General features: G+C 35.6%; 1 protein-coding gene across 1 annotated transcript; it reads left to right on the top strand.

Moving 5' to 3' along the window:
• Positions 1-8: 8 nt before the first annotated feature.
• Positions 9-23,060, top strand: LOC135686031 (translation factor GUF1 homolog, mitochondrial). The gene is made up of 23 exons (XM_065202178.2): positions 9-189; positions 1,316-1,388; positions 1,709-1,820; positions 2,321-2,406; positions 4,471-4,533; positions 8,770-8,850; positions 10,868-10,945; positions 11,768-11,851; positions 12,810-12,874; positions 13,747-13,859; positions 14,695-14,785; positions 14,968-15,097; positions 15,716-15,825; positions 16,894-16,972; positions 17,664-17,712; positions 18,141-18,193; positions 18,343-18,444; positions 19,103-19,236; positions 20,624-20,669; positions 21,115-21,230; positions 21,657-21,716; positions 22,204-22,240; positions 22,860-23,060. Exons 1-23 carry the CDS (start codon positions 134-136, stop codon positions 22,983-22,985), a joined length of 1,944 nt encoding a protein of 647 aa, XP_065058250.2. The 5' UTR covers positions 9-133; the 3' UTR covers positions 22,986-23,060.
• The last annotated feature ends 82 nt before the right edge of the window (positions 23,061-23,142 follow it).

Here is a 23,142-nt window from a genome sequence, read left to right as displayed (position 1 = left end):
CCATTTCAAGATTTCTACCTTTCATAAAAGTTTGTGACATCCTGGAAGATTGTGGTTTGAGTCTGACTCTCTGCATATAAAAGCATGATGAGGACCGGTGCTGCTACAGAATTAAACGCCATTTTATGATAATATGCTGTATAAAAAGTTGGCACCCACTGTGTGCAGACATCTAGGAAAATCCACGAGGTAAGATTAAATTGCGCGCTAAAAAAAATCAGTGGTTGTATTATTTTTTACAAGTTTGACCTAAGTATACCCCCCTTTCAGAAACTGTTGGGTTTCAGAAACTTTCAGAACCTAAGTAGACGCTCGAGATTTGTCTATAGAGAAATTGGCAGGAGGTGGTGTTGGGATAGGCAGATCCACTAAATTTTGACATCACTGAAACTTGAAAGAGGTTTGATAATTTCCAACAAAAAGGTACCGCCCCTTTTCTGAAATTTCCTGGCGCAGCTGGCTACGTCATTCTTGAAGATTTAACAAAAACAAACTTTCTAGGCTTATCATCATATCTATTTGTAAGCATTTCTTAATTCTTAAATCACTTTTTTTTGACAGGAAGCTTACGTCCTTTTCCAGGATGCATTTCATATAAACCTCATTCTGGACAGAAGGAAAATTTACTCTTCTGTTATTTAGAAGCACCAATCCTTGAGATCCATAGTCTCAATCAGATTCCAAAATAGCAGTTATTGTAAGCAATCCTGATAAATGAGAAAACTATAAACACAGATTAAAGACTTTCTCATCCAGAAATGCTTCATCCTCTTGTAATTTGGCACGTGGATCTAAAGGCATGTGGAGATCAAAGTATTGACAACGAAGGAAAATTTACAAGTTGCTGGAGTAATAAGAATCAGCTCTGTGATAAGAGAGGCCATATTTTCATGCATATTGAATTTTTATTTGTAAAAGCACCTTTTATTATGCTCATTCTATTTCAATATCAAAATTAGAATGACTTATGATAGGTTTTGGCAATATGTGCACCCCAGCTCTACACTTAATGGACTGCTGCAAAAATTATTAAAGACTTTTATGAAATGGTTAAAAAATTTGAAACCCTGATCTATTTGGTTTTGATTTGTCTGATTGAAATAAAAACTACTAACCAGGATAAAAAGTAGAAAAAAAACAAGCATTTAACAAGATATAACAACTGTAAGCAAGATATGGTTTCACAGTTTTTGTAACCTAAAGACTTTTGAATCTTCCATATCAAAATCTTAAAACTATGCTCACTTACTTGCTTAGTCATTTGTGACTATTTAACTCTTCAGTGATTTGTAAGTCAAATTTCATTCTATTCAAGAATATGGAGAAATGTTTGTTGTTCAGTTCAGAAGAATGGTCTCATTACTGAAAAACAAAAAGAGGAAAAACCAGTAAGTTTAATTTTGAGTTTTGTTTGAGTATCTAAATTACTGTGCACCTTATGTGATATACAGTCCTATGCTAACTATACATTTTTGGCTTTAATTGAATGTAATTTATTCAGAATTTAAATTTTTGCATTAATTCCTTTAAATAAATTGTTTATCAATGAACCCATGGAGTTAATAAAAGTTAATAATTTGGAAGTTAATAAAAGAAATTCATATTAAAAACAAAAGATAGTTTTTCAATAAAATTTAGAGTTTTTTACGGTTTTTGAAATCTTCAGCAGTTGTAAAATTTAATAAAGGTGGTGATTTTTTTGTTTTAGAAAGTATTCGAAGTATCTGACATCCCTCAAGAAAATATAAGAAATTTTAGTGTTATTGCCCATGTAGACCATGGCAAGAGTACATTGGCTGATCGTCTCTTAGAACATACAGGTAATGAAAATTTAATTTATCTTATCTTTTTTGCACAAATTTTTGAAGGCTCTAGAGTTGATTTGATAGGGTGGTATTTGGAATGCGATACCACCAAATTTAAATTACAATCCTGTTGGCAGCCTGAACTTGAAATCTTTAATGAAAATTGTCACTGTTTAGAAATGTTTAAAAGGTAATAGAAAAGGATTTATCTTTTCATTTTGAATATTGACTGTTGGAGCTGCATCAATAGCTCAAGCATGTGTTGCTTATATGATGTTGATAATGCAAAGAATAAACATCGCAATTGTCAGCAAGATTATATAAATTTTTGACAAGTATTTTTATGCATTTTTGACCCTAGATCCACCCATGCACAGCCTTACTTCTAATGTTCGATAAATGCCTTTTCTATGTTTTAGATTTATTTGTAATCCATAAACTTTTTTGTTGAATGTTTTTGTTTTCCTCTATCAGACTTCATGAACATTATGAATATTATCATTTCTTACTTAAAGGTGCGATTGCACAAAATTCTAAAAACAAGCAAGTTCTTGACAAACTGCAAGTTGAAAGGGAAAGAGGGATTACAGTAAAAGCACAGGTAAATATATCAATCTGTCAAGTTTCAGTTTTGAAAATGAATAAGTTTATTTGAGATGGTGGGGGAAATGTTTGGGCTGCTTGTGATCTTTAGCCTGGGTATCAGAGCCTGAGAAATCAGGAGAAGAATGGAGATTCCTTTCCAATTTCTTAGGCTCTGGTACTCAGGGTATGTGGTTTCAAGGCCATGAGTAGGTCCGGAACTAACCCTGATAGGATAATATAAGAACTGATTTGAAATCTGCTAATCGCACCAAGAATTTATGAGCGACACAGTGAACGAGAAAATAGTTTGCACTGTTTGCAGAAAGTGGAGCATTTCCTGGGAGGTCTGCAAAACAACAGATTGCTGAATTTTTTTACAATTAGTAGAAATTGGAAGCTTTTCTGAGTGTGGTAAAAAAGCCAATTTCAAAATTCTGATTATTGACTCTATGATATTTTATTGGGAGTTATAGGCCCTAGACGCACTGATTTCTGACATAAAACTCATCATCTCTGTCAAAGTGGAAAATCGAGAATACTTTTTCAAGTTTGACAAAGATAATCCGATTTCCGCTTGGAAATTTGAGCGCGCTGCAGTTCGTTTGTGAAGTGATTGTTTGCTGTTAGGCTAATGTAATGTGTTTTAAAACAAAGAACGATTTGACTTTGGGTATTCTGTGGCACCAGAAAAATGCGTTAATTGCTAATCATTTCCGTTTTCCAGTGATCGTCCTGCTCTGGGGCAGGACGACGGAACCTTTGAAGGATTAGTGAATTTGGTTCAGTGGCAATTTGGGTGGGCGCAATGGATAATCAGCATTTGTTCACTAACAGGCTGAACTTCTTTTCTCTATAAACAGTAGAGATTAAGTGTGTCAGAAGTTCTTCCTGAAATCTTGTTCGGTGCGTCTAGGGCCATACTTATGTTTTTGAATTGCTTAAAGAACCTAAATGACTACCAGGCTTTTTCTTCATGATTTTCGAATTTTTCGAGAAAATTTTTTCTTCAGTTTACCGGCAAAATGCTAATTTTTCTAAATTCAACAACAAGAATTTTCTAGGCCCTGCATCACGTTCAAAATTGTTTACAAACAATGTCAAATCATTAGCTGCCACATCCTCTGCGAAAATAGCATCATTTTGTAGCAGCTGGAGCTATCCGTATAATTAAAAAATAATTTTTTCACTCCTAGGCCTTTTTTGTGTCATTTAAAAAACATGAAAAGGACAGGCACCTGCACATAGCTATCCACAAAGCTGTCATCTTGTTATTTAACAATTTTGCTACTTGTTGACCTGAAGTAATTAGACATGATTTAATCACAGTCTTATAAAGTGTTACAATCATTTTAGCATTAAATGGCATTGTTTTGTGGGCAAGGAGTGCTCAGGTTCATTTGACTAATTCTGTTCCTAATTGGATATTTTAGCAGCGGAATTGATGTTTATGCATTAATGTTTCAATATTAAAGTTATAGAGCTTAAATCCATCGCTGTTATTCCTCAAAAGGAATTTTTGAACGAATGTTTGAGAAATTTCATTTCATTTACAAAAACCCAGAAATTTCATTTCACTTTTGATAATTTAGGTGCATAAAATCTATCTGCTCCGTAGTGGCGCATAAGTTCGGCACTGGCGCACAAGTTCGGCACTGGCGCACAGGTTCGGCACTGGCGCACAAGTTCAGCACTGGCGCATAAGTTCGGCACTGGCGCACAAGTTCTGCGCTTGCGAACAAGTTCTGCGCTTGCGAACAAGTTTCGCACTGGCGCACAAGTTCCGCACTGGATAAAAAAGCATAAAGTAGGAGAGCTATGAGAAAAACTGTCAGAATATAATGCAGATATAATCTGCTTATCCCTTCAAGGACCTTTGAAAACATTTTAGCATAGTGCTACTCAAGTTGCATTCTAGCTTGCGAATCTAGGGAAAACTCGTATATAATACAGATGTTCAATATTTTCTTGCTGCTTATGGTGAAAAATACAAAAATATGACAATTTGTCTTAATGTATTCAAGTCCCTTTATAAATAGGTATCTGATGCATTTAAATGATCTGATGCAACGCTTTTTCATAGACAGCTTCTATGGTGCATCACAAGAACAACGGAAAATTCTTGCTTAACCTAATCGATACTCCGGTAAGCATGATTTATTTGCTTAGTTTGTTTTTTCATATCGAACCAACGTGGTATAAAGTGCCTGATCATCGCTTTAAGCCTGAAAATTGGGGTAGCAATTTGAAACCGTCCTATTATATACACCAAAAGTGATATAGCTCTGACCGGTAAAAAGTAACTTTTATAAGCCACGTGATGCACTAACGGATAATCATGCACCGACAATTCAGTATATATCAAAGATTTACTGCCATATTCTATTTAATTTAGTACATATCACTGCCATATTCTAGCAGTTCTTAGAAGGAATTTGCTGGAACATTAAATACCAGCTGGAACAGGAAGGGAGACTGAGCTTCTCTTGCTAATGCCGATAAGTAGCCAATTTCTACTTTTGCTATTTTTTTGGAACGTTTTTGCGCAAGAGCTCCCCCACCCCCCCCCCCCCCCCCACTTGCTATTTTTTTCGCACTACACCCCTAACACTTAAGAAACCAAAGCGAAAAATGCACGTCGTTCAATGCCAGCCCCCGTCTATTTATGTTTGTGAAAGCATTTAGATACTTTAGAACCCTTGGTTATAATCTTCTCTCTCGGTTAAGTTGTATGTCTGTTGATAAATTTAGAACAGTGAAAAATTAAGGAAAAACATGCATTGAGCAAGATAATTATTTCCTGTCGGATTAAGAAGGTGCCCAGTAGTTGACAGGTAGGTAAGAATCAACAGCCGATTGCAAATAAAGAGAGACTGTTCTTGCAAACAGTCGTACGTGTGTATATACAAATTGGCACAAAGTAATTTACAGAGATCAAATGATATGAAACTAGGCATAATGTAATCGATATGATTACATTGTTTAAGAATTAAAGTTAGAAGCATCCTGATTTATTGTGGCAAGTATAGCATAAATAAGTTGACCTCATTTCCATTATGGTCCAAAAGATAAGAATGGATAAAGTACAAAAGGAACCATGAATGTTCCAAAATATTGTAAAGTGCAAAATTGGTTTAGATCGAATCCTGAATCCGAGAGAGGGCGCGAGGCCTTAATTAAACGCGTGTACGTCAGAATCAACTCATATGCTAAAGGCATTGGCCCGATAGGTAAATGGGCATGATTCAAGGGTTATGCTTGGAAAACTCTTTCTTTTCGTCATACTTTTCTTCAATAAATTCGCAAATTGCTTTCTTGTACTCAAATACCTCAAATTTGTCAGTAGTTTAATGCATCATTTTCTTTATTCTTGCAAAGGGTTACTCCACCATCTTGCTAAAAATGTGACTGCGGCAATCTGATAATATGTATAGTAGTCTTGGTTCAACCCTGCCAGTTATCGTTTTTCAACGTCACTTCGTTTTTCCCATGCTTGAGAGACTGATGCTTTAAAGAAACTTTCTTTGTTTCTTTTGTTGTTTTCTTTCAATTGTCCATAAGGTGCTAGTATAGGACATAACTTAAATGGGCTGCCACTGTCGATTGGATGCCGACATTCAAAGGGGGTCGTTGAAGTTGAAATTTTTTGTGTCTTCCTGGTGATGCTTTCTCTGAAGGTTTGTTGTAAAGTACGGTTTTTGCTTAGGCGGTCTGTCTTCCTAACCCTGTTAGAAACTCGTCTCATTAAAGACACAACAGCCGATCTAATGTAACTGTTTCTCAGCGTGTGTACAATTGGATTAAGAAGAGAATGAAAATGTGCCAAAAAAATTGAATATAGAAACAGTGTTGCTTGGGTTGTGGTATGGCTGTTGCAAACATACAGTTCAGTCGAGGGTATCCATGTTCTTGTTTTGTTTTGCAAATGGAAAAGAACCCCAATAATCGTAAATGGTAGCCATAGAGCAGCAAATACAGTTATTGATATTGCATTTGTTTTTGTAGCTTTCCTCCACGAATTTGGCGTAAAACCTTCCCCTGATGGCAAAATTAACCTTCCAATGATGCGGATGGTGTGTAGATAGATGAACACAAACGCAAGAAGAATGACTAATATTATTGATAACACAAATAAGTAGAATATGACGGGATCTAAGCCCTTGATAAGCAACATAGTCATTGAAGCTATGCCACCTAGCCATATATTAATTAGAGACACCCAAAGACGACTTGGAGTGAAAATCGACTCGTATTTGAACGGGTAGACTATTTGGATGTACCTCTGAACGCATGATGATGTAAGGCTAGAAACTGAAGCTGCACAGGCGATCGACGTCAAGATAAATGTGCATCGATGAATGTTTGCAATAATGATGGAATCAGTGCTTTTTATATAAAGCACAGACGCAACAAACAATGGCTGGCATACCCCGGAGATAAGCAGATCTGCTGCAGTCATAGATTTCGAGAAAATATTCTGTGACGAATGTTGGTTTTCACTATTAGTGATCAATACGTAAAATAGCACGGTGTTAATGAGAAAAGAAGGCACAAGGCACGATATTTCTAGCGCTACGAGGACATACATATGGCCGATGCAATGTACTGCGGGATACGGCGTCCACAAATAAGTAGCATTCATATCTTTCTTGCTTTTGTGGATATCTATTTTATCAGGAAGTGATTTAATTTTATCTTTGGTCAACGTTAAGAGAGATATTTCTTTTAACTCCCTTTTTCTCGACCAATATGCTCTTCTAATGTGTTCTTCCTACAAGCGCCAATCTGAGTTATGGGCTGAAACCTTCACTAGCGCGCAATCGTTCTTTCTTAAACAAATCTATTCGTTTTCGTACAAAACTGTATTGTGACTCTGTGTGAATTTCCTGTTTTGTCATCTTCCTTCTAATGGCCTATGTGAAATAATGTTGGGCCTGCTCTGTCAAGGATTGCATCTATTCATTACGCTGGATTTTTGATTCAGATAAGAGTTTCCAACTTATATGATGTCAAAAAGATGATACGAATTCCACTTAAGTCACAAATCAATGTATTGCGATTTAAAACCAACGATTCTTGAGAGCTTTCATGTTTTCGGCAATATGATGTCGAATTCTTCGGTTTGTCTTTGTTGCTGATTACAATGTTCTTCTGGCAGTTCACTCACTCTTATTGTAAAAGTTTGACATGCTTACTGTTTACCTTTGACGACTCCTCGCTTCTCCTCAAAATATTTATCAGAGAAGAAAGTGTTAATAATTGATCGGCTCAGTCTTCTTTTTCTCGCAAATCAATAATAGATGTCAATGTCAAAGAGGTATTATTGATCTTTGATTCAAAGGATCCGATTGGCTCTTTCTGTGCTCGATTGAAGCTATGAGTGATTTTAACTTGTCATTCTCTCGCATGTTTCAATTGACTGTATATTAAAACTAGATAGCTGTGTAAGCAGCTGCTTAGTCGGCCCTAGAGCTGTTTGAATCAAATTAGATATTTTCAAGGATGGCAGATTTGTGGTTTTTCGCGTTAATCGTTGTCACATGTGATTATTCTAATTGATATTGCAACAATATCGACTTTTTCATTGCTACACGTGTGACTTTGACCATCTATAAAGGATTAGTATAAGATTCGTCTAATTCTCTGATAATGTGCATTTTCAAAATTGAAGCTCTTGGCAATCCGTATGATCGATTCTCTATTTGGCTACTATCTGTGTCTCTAGATACCCCTAGATATGAATATGATAAACAAAATACATTGTAATCAAGAAGTGATTCAACAATTTTGGAATTTTTAAGGAGTTCATTGCTAAAAAGAATAATGTTTCTACTAATCAAAGACTCCTTCAACTGCCATTGATTAAGGATCGCAAAAATAAAAGCATATTGACTTTTTCTTGTGAGAATGTTTTTAAAGGCAATACCATAATATTTTGTACCTGCTTAGATTTCATTACCCGTGATATGTTTAGCAAAGAAGGTTAAGACTTCGTGACCATTTGAGGTAGTATCAATATGATCTCTTTCAAACCAAAAATGGGGGTAATGGAAACCAGCTGTAACCTGTGAGCTCGGGGAGTTGAATTTATCATTGTTTAGGCTCATCACCATCACCGTGAATTGAATTTTGCAAATACCGTGTTTGGTTGTTTCATGATGTTGTTTCAAGTGGAAAAATTTTGTTATACTTGAATACTTAGTTACGTAAATCTTGTTGTCCATACGTTTTTGGGTAAGAGACTTTGAGCCTTCAAGAAGGCTATACATAGCGCCATTTTACGGTTCAAACTGTCTTCTTAACATCAAGTTGTCTTGTGTCGTTTAAAAAAGGGCTATCCTTCACAATTACACTTCTTTTCTTATTTAATTCAATTTTTTAGGGTCATGTTGATTTTAACTATGAAGTGTCAAGATCTCTTGCTGCGTGCCAAGGAGTGGTTTTGGTGGTCGACGCTGCGCAGGTGAGTCGCCTCCATAGATACTGCTACAATGGAACAGTCCAAAAGTTTTTATTCGCTTGCCTTTTGCTGATTATAGGTCGGCTCTCGTTCTCGTTAAAAATCACTTATCGAAACCTTAAGTTGGTATCATGTGAAGATTTCAAATTCGCTTTTAGGCACTCTGCTACTAATAATTTACTAACATCAGTAATTTTAGCATATTGACTATGATTCCAGTGACGTAGCTAATGTTAATATAATATGGAGGATAAGGGGCTCGGTCTCGGGCCCTTGAAAATTTTTAAGTATGTTTAAGTATCTCTCTAAGTATGTTTCACATTGATGCCATGCCTTTGCGGGAAATTCTATGAAAAAAATACTAAAAATAGATTTTTGTGACGCCATCACTTCGGTAATCAATTTTCGGGAATTATTCTGAAATTCAGCACCTGAAAGAAAATGTTTCGAAGAAGAGGGACAAAGCGGGTTTCGATCATTTGCCAAAAACTTTCTTGTTTTGAACACGTTTATTCTGCATCAATAAGAATGATGAAAGACAAACACCACGGTCAGTTGGTAGTTTAAAAATCGGATTAACAACAACACAACGACATGCTTTTTGACATCAACAACAAAATTACACATATCTGCAGATTTTAAAAAGGAATGTTTGGTACACTAGGGCTTAGGCATTTCATTATAAGTCAGATTTTTCTGGCTTAAAAGTTAATTTTTTAGGTGATCTGTGTGCAAATATTCTTAAGAATACCTCTACTGGATAGAAAAGCTGATCAGAGAATGCATTCTCAACGGCAATTTGCAAAAAAATGCAAAAAGTTAAAACAGAAAGACCAAAAACATTTCTCTTAATTTCCTTCGATGTAATTAAAGTATATTTTTGTCATTTCAGCTGGGAATTATAGCTACCAGCATTTACAAATTGATAAATTGTATAATTTTAAAGTAACTTGTTGAAAATTTGTCAAATGACACTTGAATAGTGCTCAATGTGTCGAAGAAGCGAAAATTAAATGAAACAAATTGAATTAACAGCTGCAACAACACCTGATCGATGTTTGCTATACGCTGTGTTCAGAATCGTGACCAGATGTTTTGATTAGCTTTGTGGAATAAACACTTTTGGTAGCGATACTTTTAGTTGTCTATGTATGTTTGCTTGAGGATGCTCGAGAGATTAGCAAGAAAAATATTTGTAGAAAGTGTTTATTTTGTAATATCGAAAGCCCAGTAGCTTAAGCTTTCTTCGACGTCATTTTCACCAAACTGAAATATCTTTTCTGTAAGAAGAATTTTCATTACAAATTGCTTTGTTTTCATCGCTGTTATGAAATTATATAACACGATATTATGTAACACCACCATTTAGGCATGGCTGAACCACGCACAGTGATCTATTATTATTCATGTATATAATTATCATAGGCGTGCTCAATAATTTTTTAAAGAAGATTCACCTTTTTCTTCGATGATATTCATTTCAAAGTCTGACAGCATAGGTATTTTTATAGCAATTTATATTTCAGGATTGTCAAGAAGAACAAAAAGCTTTTTAAATATTATGATTGTCAGCACCATCTGTAAAGTTGACTAAATTTTAAAGGCAATAGACAGATACTTAAATGACTTGTGCCATTTGTCAATCAATGTAAGCCAATCAATAGGTGGGTGAGTGGTATCATGCTCACTGATTGGTCAATTGTTGATCGGCGGATGGCTTCGGCAACTTTTAGTATTTGTCGAATTCCTTTAAGCCCAGTCGTTGTAATCCAAGAACTGAGAATACGCAAAAACTTAACTGGAGCACAGACCTTTTTTTCTGAAAATTCGAGCACCAACCCTAACCCTAGCCCTACAATGTGACCCCAGCCTTACTAGCGTCCCTGTGATAACAAAAGAGACATATTGTATTTGATATGTTTGATATAGTGAAACCCCTTGCAATAAACTCTTATGGTCCATCAATAGGTTGAGGATTTTATCTGGATTGTTTTTCACCAAAGCCCTTTCTAACATGCAGGGTGTTCAAGCGCAAACAGTGGCAAATTTTTTCTTGGCAATGAATGCAAATTTAACTGTTATTCCTGTACTGAACAAGGTGGGTGTCGCTTACCGTTGTTATTTTTTCCTTGTGTATTTGTTTTGGTATTTCACAATACCAAGTGAGGCCTGTTTTCTCGTTATTGACCAATATTCACATCACGTTTTGGGGTATAAGCCAAAAAATACAGCTGACGAAAGAAGGAAGAAGTAGAGTACAAAAGTAATCGGGTTTATGTTCATAATTATTCCTGCAGAATGAGGCTGCCCTATTGCGTGAAGAGCCAATCAACGTAATCTCCGTACATTAATTTTTTCAGAATATTATCCTTAATAGTTGAGTATTTTACTCAGTGTTTCCCCACAAACAGTCTGTTACTGAATTAAATTCACATTTTCAACAATTATCAATAAAAGTTCTTAGGAGATCAAGTCTTGGGTATACTTTTGTCTGAAATAAACCTAGCGGGAAAGTCTTTATTTTCTGTTTTTCAAACTATAGTTTGGGTGTCAAAGTGGATCTTTCGAGCTAATTGTGATGCAAACAAACTTGAAATTCAAAGCAATCTCGACATAAAAATTCTCTAAGCTTATTGTTATGCTGTTCTGCATGAAAATAATTTTTTACTAACAGCAAACACCTCTAATTATTAAAGCTGATGAATATTTTATTTGAAAGCCAAGCCTGGTGCTTGTAATCTTCCATTTCTTTGAAATTATTTATTTCCGTGTGCTAAATTTAGGAAGGCGCCATTCATTTTCAAGCAATCGAAGCACAACAAAATTTTATTTCTATCATAATAAATTAAATTGCCGTAAGTTTTTGCAAACAGCTGATTCTAAAAAATATTATTTATATTAAAGTTTAATTATTTTTTAGGTGGATCTAAAGTCAGCTGCTCCAGGAAGAGTGTCTAAACAATTGGAAAATGTTTTCGGATTTGATAAAGAGGAAATTTTAAGAGTGAGTTTATGTTGTCTCAATGCTTGGAGAAACTCATAAATTCAGTATGGTTGAATAATGATGTATCAGGCAAAAACTGTAGCCGCCTCACTTTTTTGTTGAACTACGATTTTAAGGTTGTGGCATCAAAGATATTGGTGCAAAATCTACCATAAAAGTTTACCCGTTTGCTTAGAGCCGCCGCCCCTCTAAAATGTGCTCCAGTGTCCCCTTGATGATCTTTCCAACTTTGCGATAAACTTGTCAAAAGCAACGCAATACATTGCAGAAGGTGGTGTACCAAATCTCTTAACCAGGCATTTGACTATGTTATTGGTTAAGAAATGCAATGCCATTGATAACAGTGAATGCATGCATATTTTACTTAAGCAAGGGGTTTGAACTAATGTTGATGAATTAGTAAAGATCCTGTGAAGATTGTTTCTTGCACAAAAGTTTATTCTGCTTTTCACGTCATGGACTAGTATTGTATCTGAGGGGTCTTTTCTTGCTGCGCTTCGTCTCCTCTGTTTATTAGGCAAAATTACATTTTGTAATCAACTTGCATTGGATTTAGATTTAATATGAAATTCTTCTTAATGCAATTCTCGTAATTTATCTGCCAATATTTATTGTTGTTACGAAGCTTGAAGGAGCGAAACATATATATATCCTGAATCCAGGAATTGTTTAATCCGTTCGCAGCGCATGTAAAAAGTAAATTACAGCTGACATTAGGAACAGCCATGCTAGATAACAGATGATCGACTTTGGTGTTCGACGCAAATGCATCAAGAGATGTAACTTTTGGGAACATTTTAAATTGTTGGTTTTCTTTTAGCCATATTTTTTTTGTTTATCATCTTGAAATTGCATTGGCAAAAGATCTGAGCAAAATAGAAAGTTGCTCCTTTTTGTTCTTTTGTGTACTTTTCTGTTTTCTTTATATTCTATCAGCACGTCGTAACGTTTGTTGTAGGTCTCAGCCAAGACTGGCCTAGGCATAGAAGCATTAATTGAACGTATATGCTCAAAGATTCCAAGGTGTGTGAAGTTTAATACGGTTGTAGCTAAACCTGAAAATGACTCAAGATCCGAAGTTTGTTTCCATTTATACGTTTAATAGAAGTGATCTATTTAGGTAGATATGAGACTTCAAGAGATGGGTTCTTACAAACGAAGTGCGTGATAGAAATGTTAACGCATATATAGTAGAGATGACAGGCTTGCGGCAGGGGACAGTCCTAAATAGTTAGCAGGATTGTGCTACTAGCAACGTCTAGGAGCCACACCCGTGACCAAACCCAGTGTACATGCCTTTGTGTTGAAAAATGTGTTTATGAAATAATTCAAATTATTCATCGACTAGATATGACTGCTAGGAAATTGCACATTCACGGAAAATCTATAGCATAATAACGGGTTGCCAACACAGACCTTGTTCAACCCAACATGTGCTCACCAAAATGTGAAGGGGGTTAAGCCTCCCCCTTTCGAAAACTCTCTGAATTATAGAATAGTGTCTGAGCCGTCTCGAGCGTCCCCTCTACGGCACCTTTAAAGTAAGGGAACATGTCAATTACTTGCTTAGTTAGTCACCGATGATTTTTGTTGCTTTGCACAGTTCAGTGTATCCTATGCTGTATCCAAGCTCGAAACTCAGCACAAACTGACATGTTTCCTTTTAAAGTGATGGCCTTGGAAAAGATCTTAAACTTTATTGCATGATAACTTTCCATGCATTTGAATGTACGGTTTGTCGCTATGGACTTCTATCTGTGAAGCCAGTTCAACCAAATTAAAATTTTATGCGGAAGAAATAAATTTTTATGGTAGGTTTTCGTAATGAAGTTTAGAAGATCATTATTTTAGCTTGTTATTAATTGAATAATTTTCGTTTTTTGTTAATGTTATAGCCCTTCTGGTAAAAGAAAGGATCCCTTTAAAGCACTGCTGTTCGACTCTTGGTTTGATCAATACAGAGGGGTAATCTGCCTGGTTGCACTAATAGATGGATCTTTAAAGAAAGGTATGTCAAGACAACTTCATTTCATTAAAATGCCTTTAGCAGCGCAGCGAGTACATGGCAACCAGGGTGAATTACCGATGAAATACTGCAGATAATCGTGAATAGTTTTACGTACTTTTCATAGTTTTCAGGTAATGTTTTGAGGTTCATTCAAGAATTTCTACAAATACGTGCAAATTACATCAATTCGTGAATGCAGAAAAGATGCAAACTCTCTACGTTGCCAAAGAGCTTTTCTTCTCATTGGTTCTTTCGCCCTTGTCGTTTCCTTTACTTGCATGTGAACTTTGCTTTCTTTTATTCAACCTTTCCCTTTTCTCTTTTCTATATGAGTTAAGCATCCATCTGACCTAGAAAGTCAGCACAGACAGTAAAGGGGCCTTAAAACCCAAAAATACAAGTTTACCTTCCAACCCCCTCTCTGCAGCAAGTATCTCTCTGCCTTCCCAATAACGTCGGCATTTGATGGTTTTGTCCTCAACTTGTCCTTAAAACCTCAATTGTTATCATATTCTATGGCTTAATTTTTCTTTCAGCAATTATTTTTGTGCATTGATAGATGTTCTGTAGAACGCCCCCCCCCCCTTAGCGCTCGTCTCTAGCACCATGTCGACCACACTTTTCTCATTATCGCATTATTTTCTCAATTCTTGGTATTTGTTTGGTCGTAGAATCTTGTTGTTCATTCTTATGCCACCTTTTACTTTCTTTTTCGCTGTTCTGAAGATAGATGTGCTCTAGCATTATTTATGCAGTATTATTTTTCGTTATATTATGCCTCTGTAAACCTTTTGGCAATTGATTTCCTCAAAATGTTTTCACGATCTGATCGTAGGTGATCGCATTTATTCATTAGCAACGAAGGAAACATACGATGTCATCGATTTAGGCGTTTTGAATCCGACAGAACATGCGACAAGTAACCTGTAAGTTTTGCTTGCCTTGTAATTATGCAGCTTTTTGATGGGAATAATTCACCCGAAAAATTTAATTGTCATGAAAAACGCATCTCTTAGTATCTACATTTGCCAACTTGCCAAACTGAACTTGGCAGTTCATTATGGAGTATCAATCGTCCCTTCGATTTTCAAGTTGCAGTCTTTTCAAGATCTGCAGGTCAAGTTGGATATGTGGTTACAGGAATGCGAAGGACTCAAGAAGCGTTAATTGGTGATACATTTTGCAGTCCGACTAAAGCAGTCCATCCGCTTCCCGGTTTTAGAAGGCCAAAACCAATGGTAAGGCAATGATTTTTGGAGACCGCGTTAGCCTTATTGGTGACATACATTAACATACCAGAGTTCTGTGAAACAATTTCATTTCAGAAGTGCCAGCCTTATTTTGCTAACTCGCTTTAGAACAATCTACTTACGGAACGTTCCTTTAATATTCTTAAAGCTGACGACGATTGGTACATTGTGACATCCCAGTGACCAAGAAGGAACTTACCCGACCCAACAAAACCTCTGCAAATGGCTTTGAAACGAGCCTCGTTATCTCAGAGTATCCTCAATTGGTTACAAATTTATAGAGAAAAATTATTTTTGGTACCCCCTATTTTTCCTATATTTTAACATTTTTGTTTGCATGTAGAATTGTTTTTAACGTGAACAGTATTGGAGACAATATAAACTAAAAACTGTTAGATCTATCCATTATTGCATTTCTCAGTTGGATAGTTTGATATCAGTTTTATAACTATTCTTTCTTTCTACATGACTCTCCTTAATGTTCGTGTTTTTACTTTTATCGTGTATACTGTCCTTTTACACATTGGTGACGAGGCGTTATTATCACTGCAAGCTAGCCATTATCACATGATTTGCAGATCTGATACGTAATGCATCACTTCATAGGTGTTCGCAGGAATATATCCCACAGATCAAGCTTCCTATGTTGCACTTCGATTGGCAATTGACAAGTTGACCTTGAATGACTCTAGTGTAACTGTACACCCGGACAACAGGTAAATGCTAGATTGCGTGATTTCTGCTCGATCAAAGACGTGTTATAAGGTCCTTTTTGGTTGGTCTTGTCGGTTGAGTGCACGTGAGCATTTTTGTTGCAGTGCATTATTGTCGATGATTTATAGACATGGAACATAGAGAGCTTTTAATAATTGCTGATGCAGCGAAATAATTCTTGTCTTATTTCGCCATTTTTTTTAATCTCCCCAAAAAGATTTTCAAAATTTTCCAAATCGTTGTTTTCCTATTTGCAAGCTCGATTATGCAATCTCCTCGTAAACTTCAATTCAACGTCTAACTTGCTTTTTTCTTGAAAGAATTTTCGTTATGATACAAACCTTTCACGATAAGGTTCAAAAAAGACATTTTATGAAGATGTCCCAAACATTACTGGCACGTTTGTCATCTTCTGGCATAGTTTGGGCTCGCTAAATGGTTTGTTAGCCAAACATAAAGTACATACCTTTACTTGCATTTTGTCGAACAGATGACATATAGACTAGGATGGCCCTGAAATTAAGAATGTTGGTATTATATAGTTAAAAATATACAGACTATGCTTTAAAAATGACGAATGTTGTGAAGCAGCAGATAAAATGATATCATGTTAAACAACTACATACAAATATCTGAAACTTGTAGAACCCCAGTTAATCTCCATGGTAAGGAAAATGTCCGTTCTCTGGTAATATCTGTTGTCTTAAGTTTACTTGTGGAAACCGCATAGAAGAAGTTTTGAACAAACGTATTTACCGTTTGTTTTGAGGTTACTTGGGAGTTTTCCAAATTTTATCTGCGTCTCAGTGCCACTTTTTCCAACGGCAATAAAAGATGCAATATCAGATGTAAATTTACTAAAAATATTTTCAATTAATTTAATGGGACGTATTTTATTTTATGTAAACCTTGCAGAATTCATAGACCAACTTTATTTTTATGCAGTTAGACCTTAAAAATCTCAAATATTAATTTTATTCGCTTGTCCACGAATGCGATACAAAAAGCAATTGCGAAGCACATGGTCTGTGTTTTCAGGTAGTTTTAATATTTTTTTCTGTCCTGTTTAGTGCTGCCCTTGGTCAAGGATGGAGAATAGGGTTTCTTGGTGTTTTGCATATGGATGTCTTCAGGCAGAGACTAGAACAGGTTGGTAGATTGTAATCCTCTTTGTTTCTTTTGCAATATTAATGTTTGGCAGTTTTACATCATTGTCACTGACAGCCTTATTGCTGGCTTTAGGCCAGCTTAAGGTCCTCGTTCAGTCTAGATGTACTGATGAGCCCTTATATGGTGTGAAAACCAGTCTGCAGCCGACAGTTTGAGGCGTGTTCAGTGGATTGGTTTAAATAAAGCTAAATATTAAGAAAAGGAAAATGACAAAGAAATATCACTTATTTTTGTCTGATTTTATCATTTCGAAGCTGTTAAGTTATTAATGTTCTAAAGCGGTTTTGAACAAATGAAAACCATTTTTATTATCTTCCATATAAAGTCGATTTTCCTTGTATCTTAGCAACAATTTTGTATCAGAAACGAATAGTTAATATGGCTGTTCGCAATATAGAATGGATTAGTCTTGATCTGGGCCATTTTGAACGCTACTAGGTTGCTGGTATTCGACATCTGTCAGGACGAAAATCCTTGCGGAATCCAAAAACGATGGTTTTTGAGTTTCAGTATGCCAAATTGATGCATTTTTCTATGCTGCATATATATCGTAGCTATTGCTTAATCGAGTTTTAGTAGAATTTCAAAGATCCACGCAGTAGAAGAACGGGGCTAGTCCCTCTACCACTGCCTTTATGTTTTCTCTCAAAAAAAATTACCTATCTTTTAGGAGTATGGGATATCTGTCATTGTTACAACACCAAATGTACCTTATAAAGGTAAGCTTTAATATGCCGTAAATATTGAATTAATTTGCTGATTTCAGTTAAAGATTTTCATTACAGAGAACTACTTGAGCTTACTTGCAATAAAATGGTTTTCGCTTTGGATACATAAGAGTGATCTCCAATTGAAATATGGAGAGCACGGTCTTTGACATTCGTCGTCGTGTAGAGTTTCGTTGAATCTCTAAGGAGTTTGATCGTATCGTGTAGATTTTTGAACTCGTATCGATTTCGTATTTTCGACAAAATTTAGGGTATTTGCTTTATTCCTGCAACTTTCTAAGAGATTTCTAAGATATTCAAAATTTATTTACTTTTCTTATCTCCAAAGGTGCCTACCTTTCAATGCTTTAATGGTTTTTCAAATGGTAACAATTTCTTTGACTGTGATTTTTGAAACTCAAAATTTCTTGTTTTTTCAGCAATAACTAGAAAAAAGGAATTAAAAGAAATTGAAATATTAACTCCATCGCAGGTACAAATAATATTGTTTATCAGTCGCTATTGTTGATTCTTTTCTCTAAATCAGCCATCTTTTTCAGTTGATTGTTGTCAAAATATGAAGTTAAGTTTTAACTTGTTTTCTGCTGACTTTTTCTTGATATGAAACCTCTTTTCTTGCAGTTTCCTGATATAACTATAGTTGAACAGTTCCTTGAGCCAATAGTTACAGGCACAATTATATTCCCAGAAGAGTACATGGGGAGAATTATCACTTTGTGTCAGGTATTGTTTCACATGCATTCCCAATCAAAAATTGATGTCACGACTCAATCCTGAATATATCTAAAAGTTTGAATTTTTCACCGGCTGGTATCGTGGTCACGATCGTATCATCTTTAAAACCTAAAGATTTTTGAATTATGGATACATCTTCCTAACAAAACATCTATCCTACAATTTGATAACTAGGCGATTCAAAGCTTGTTTTTCTGTCGTTCCATTTTCTAATCCGCTTCTCGTCTCCCAAATAATTCTCTCAAATGCTTTACGGTGTTCTCAGGGTTTAGTTTTTGCAGGTTTTATATTACAACCTACAGATTTGTCTGAAGTCAAATAATTCGCCTTATTCCTCGTGAAGGGAGTCAGCACAAAACGCAATCGAATGATGCCTTGATATAGACAAATACCATTAAGGAAAGTCTCTTTGCTGGATAATCTAGCTGTATCATGGCCTTGAGACAAAGATTATTCATCAATGTATCAAAAACTAATTTTGAACTGACGACGATGCCCAGAGTACTTTGTTTTTCTTAAGCTAATAAGTTTTATTTATATGATAAATTTATGTTACGCGACGAACGGGAATCTGCTAAAGTAAAGTTAGTTGGGTCAGTATTAAGTTATGATCATGTGAATGACGAATTATCAACTAAATTTGTAGAGCAAGCGTGGAGAACAGTTGGATATGAGTTATCTCGACGAAACACGAGTGATGCTAAAATATGCTTTGCCACTGAGCGAAGTTGTGATTGACTTTTATGATCAGCTAAAGTCAATATCATCAGGATATGCAAGGTAATTTTCAATGCAAAATGCTCTTATTTGATCTCAAACTTTAAATGATATTTCAAAATGGTACGAAAAAGCGTATTCCGACGCCTCATTTCCACGTAATTTTTCATCCCCACGTGGTTATAAACTTCTGTTCACTTTTTGAGCATTTCCCACACTTTATACCACGTGGAACGTAGGAGACGACAATTATACTTTAAGTACCTTGTGTTATATTTCCGCTTTTCTGTGCCACTACCGAAGGCTCATTTAGTCAAACTGGTGTTTCTTTTATGGTAGATCGTTCGTATGTCAATAGGTTTTAAAACCAGAATTAATTAATGCTTACGCTTGAAAAATCAGTGAAAAGATATCCCGCTTCGGGCAATCAAACGAAATCCAGCTATATGCCAGATGTTTGGGCGAAATTGATAGCACGAAGAAGGCTCCTTTTGTTGCTTTAGATAAATTCCTCATATCCACCACTCGGAAGCATGCTTTGCAGTGGTTGTAGCGCAGTTCTTATGTGTGGTTTACGTCATGTCTAGCGTAATGAGAAAAGTTTAGAGACAACCAAATTCAGTCGTGTCATCCTTCGAGAGTGAACAAATTCACAAAACAGATGCTGCTGCCTTAGGTCATCTCAATCACTTTACAAGGTTTAAAGCATCTGCCATTTCTCGGGATCTGTCTGAATATGTTTGATATTGCTTAAAACTTTATATACGTATAGTATGGTAAAGAATAGAGAAATAAAATACCTTGTCAGCATCATGGAAACCTAATTTGCTTTGTTTACTTAGGCCGCTTAGTCCTTTCGTCGCCATTTTTCACACTAGAGTAGTTTTGAGTCGGAGCTGCGTTACGATTTTAAACGGAAATAAAACTAACCAGCAATGCATGCTTTTTAATGCTGTCAAGAGTGCTTGGAATTGAAAAGCTCACGGGGCGAATCGTCCCCAATGATTCTGTGCATTCTCCTTTGATTTCCCAAAGGAAAGGACTTTAAGTACTAAAAAGCTGTACAAAGTATATGCAAAAAGCAGTTTTACATGGGGTTCAAGTCAAGATCCAACTATTAATGAAGTGGTTTTAGAATATCGTTTGGGGTCAACGACATTGTTGAGTAGTGCCTTGAAATAATTTTTATCGTTGTCATGGTATGTTTTTTATTGGTATGGTCAGCGAAATAAGCCACTAACTCCAAAAAGCAGTATTCGAATTGGCGGAAAACGTTTTCGGAACCCGTTTAAGAGCGCGCAAGAGTAGAACTTGTTTCTAGAATAAGGCTATTAATACACGAGAGCATTCAAATCTAGATTTTGTTATAATTTTTGCTATTTACCCAATCTATGTTGAAAAACTGATTTTTAACTTGATGTTTAAAAACTGATGTTTTTATCTTTTCTAGTTTTGACTACGAAGAAACTGGCTATCAAGAAACTAAAATAACAAAGGTAAAAGAAAGAAAAAACTCAAGGAAAGACTTCTTATGGCATTGTTTGTAAATAAACCTTTATGAGATGACTTTGCGTTTTTAGGTGGCTTTAAACACACAATTTTTTCAACGATTTATACGTACACAGCCAAAAATTAAACCGAGAATGGGAGAATGCAAATACTTGTAAGCGTGATTCACACGAGTAAAAATATGATATTCTCACTGAGTAAGATACAATAATTGATAATTTTAAATGATTTTTATCATTCAAAATTTATCATTGTAGGAATTTTTTTGTTAATCCCCTCAGAATGCAGCTTTGATATAAAACATAGCTAACGGTTTCAGTTACGAAAATTCGATAGTTTCCTGTTGATGTGTGCCTTTTTCAGTACTTTGTACCATAGAGAAATGAAATAGTTTTGTAAAGCCTTGTTACAGTGACAAGATGTCTATTTTAGTTGGATATTCTACTGAATGGCAAGCCAGTTGATGCACTAAGTTGCATAACACATGAATCACAAACCAAGACGGTAGGAAAAGCTTTGTGTGCGAAGTTAAAAGAGTTAATACCAAGGTCAGTAAGCAACTTTAAGTTATTGATTATTAACTGAAGAATTAGCTTTACAATGTAGAAGAAAAATATTCTGCGATTTGCGGGAACTATTTTAGTAGAATACAGCCCTAGGTACGCAGCACGTGTTACCAATGAGGCAAAGCTTGGAAATGAAAGCATGCCAGAAAATTTGCAAACGATTAGGGGGTCATTCCTCTTCAGTACTGTATACTCGATATTGCATCTTTCTCTTGCCTGCAACGATGATCAGCACTTCTTTTTGAAGTTTGGATTACGATTTCCACCCGTACTGGCGCTAAACCATAACTCCCTCGCTTTTGGTCTAGGTAGGACAAATTTTCCCTGGACGCTGGACCTTTTCCACCCCTGCACTATTCATGCTACTTTCTTTTTTCTCAGTATAACCTTTATCCATGTTATATCTAGGCAGCTCTATGAAGTCGTGATACAAGGTGCGGTGAGAGGGAAGATTGTGGCCAGGGAATCGTAAGTTTATATGAAATATGTTACATTTTTGTTAATAAGTGACTCTCATAAAAAATTGAAACTTTTTGTCCGTCCGAAAAGTGGCAGTTTTCACAAGGGTTAATTTGTTTTATTGCTTGCCAATATCAGTTAAAGAGATCTTCTTTATTTTAACATGTATTGGAGGAGAAGTTGAAAATGCTAGTACTCTATAAAGGACTTTTCATTTAGTAAAAAACAGCAAACATAGTACCCTATGCGATAATAAGAATGCTTTTATGCAACCATTGTGTTTGCTTAATTGAAATGGGTTGTACAAGTAGAGGCTACATTGTTGACAGGCCTTCGAATGTATTTGCAACTCATTGGAAATGAAATAAAAAGGTGGATACATTCGGTATTAAACATAGATATAAATAACTGAGAAAGGATAAAATCATCTACCTTGGTCTAGATTATCTGCCTTTTCAAGTTGCTTGTTAAAAGTTTCTCTATTTTCAACTTGCAGGGTGCGACCACTACGAAAAGATGTGACAGCTAAATGTGTGAGTAAAGAAACTACCTAATCTAAAATGGAGTATCATGAAATTGCTTTTTGAGATGGGTTATACGGTGTTAAAGATTCTCATAGAAACTCTGCTTTGCATAGAAACGTACGAAAAGTAGTTGGAACGGCAGAATATTTAAGTTCAAAAGTTGACAACCCAAGGATTGTACTACTCTACTTAGTTCTCAATGCTGCTGTTAAATTGTTTTCCTCCCTCTTCGTACAATGTTGCTTCCTTCATTAAAAGCGTGTATCTTCCCAATGCCAGTTAGATTCTCACCAGCAGCCATAGAGTTTTGATATCTAGCGACATTGTAAGGGGGAGAGAAAACAAGTTTGTCAAGTGATGATTTTGTGTAGGTATTCCAATGGCCATGTGTGACTTCAAGACCAATGCATTGCGCATGCCCCCAATGTGACGTAATTAAAGAATTGTGGGATTGTATATAGAGAGACTTATAAGAAACCTCTTTTCTGTGGAAGTTGAATATCGTGCAAATATATCAAGAAAACGTAAATCAAAACTCATCAAGTAAATAAAATCAAGTGTTTTTCCGAGTATAGCTTAGCTTTGACCGTATGTCTATCCCGTAACATAATCGCACTCAACATTTCAGTATGGTGGAGATATAACTCGAAAAAGAAAACTCCTGGACAAGCAAAAAGAGGGGAAAAAGAAACTGAAGAAAATAGGAAATGTAGAACTGCCTCACGATGCGTTTTTGTCTTTGCTTAAAAGGTAGCACTAATTAATTCTTAAATTGTAATAATGTTATTTGTGTAAGTATGAAATTAAAGATGTTTAAGTCATTTCAAGCTTGTACTCGCATTTTTTGCCAGATCACCCTCTGCTAGAAATACTTCAAGGAACCCCCCAGTTAACGGGTTCGTTTGTATCCG

The sequence above is a fragment of the Rhopilema esculentum genome, chromosome 6 (assembly GCF_057945365.1).
Source record: "Rhopilema esculentum isolate cy_ngs chromosome 6, ASM5794536v1, whole genome shotgun sequence".
Classification (NCBI taxonomy): domain Eukaryota; kingdom Metazoa; phylum Cnidaria; class Scyphozoa; order Rhizostomeae; family Rhizostomatidae; genus Rhopilema; species Rhopilema esculentum.
This window is presented reverse-complemented; position numbering and strand designations above follow the sequence as displayed.

Bases quoted from the DNA above. Each gene is read 5' to 3' on its own strand.
- LOC135686031 (XM_065202178.2), top strand. From the start codon at position 134: ATGCTGTATAAAAAGTTGGCACCCACTGTGTGCAGACATCTAGGAAAA. The intron at 1,389-1,708 runs GTAAGTTTAATT...TTTTTGTTTTAG, and splicing joins AACAAAAAGAGGAAAAACCA to AAAGTATTCGAAGTATCTGA. The intron at 15,098-15,715 runs GTAAGGCAATGA...ATCACTTCATAG, and splicing joins TTAGAAGGCCAAAACCAATG to GTGTTCGCAGGAATATATCC.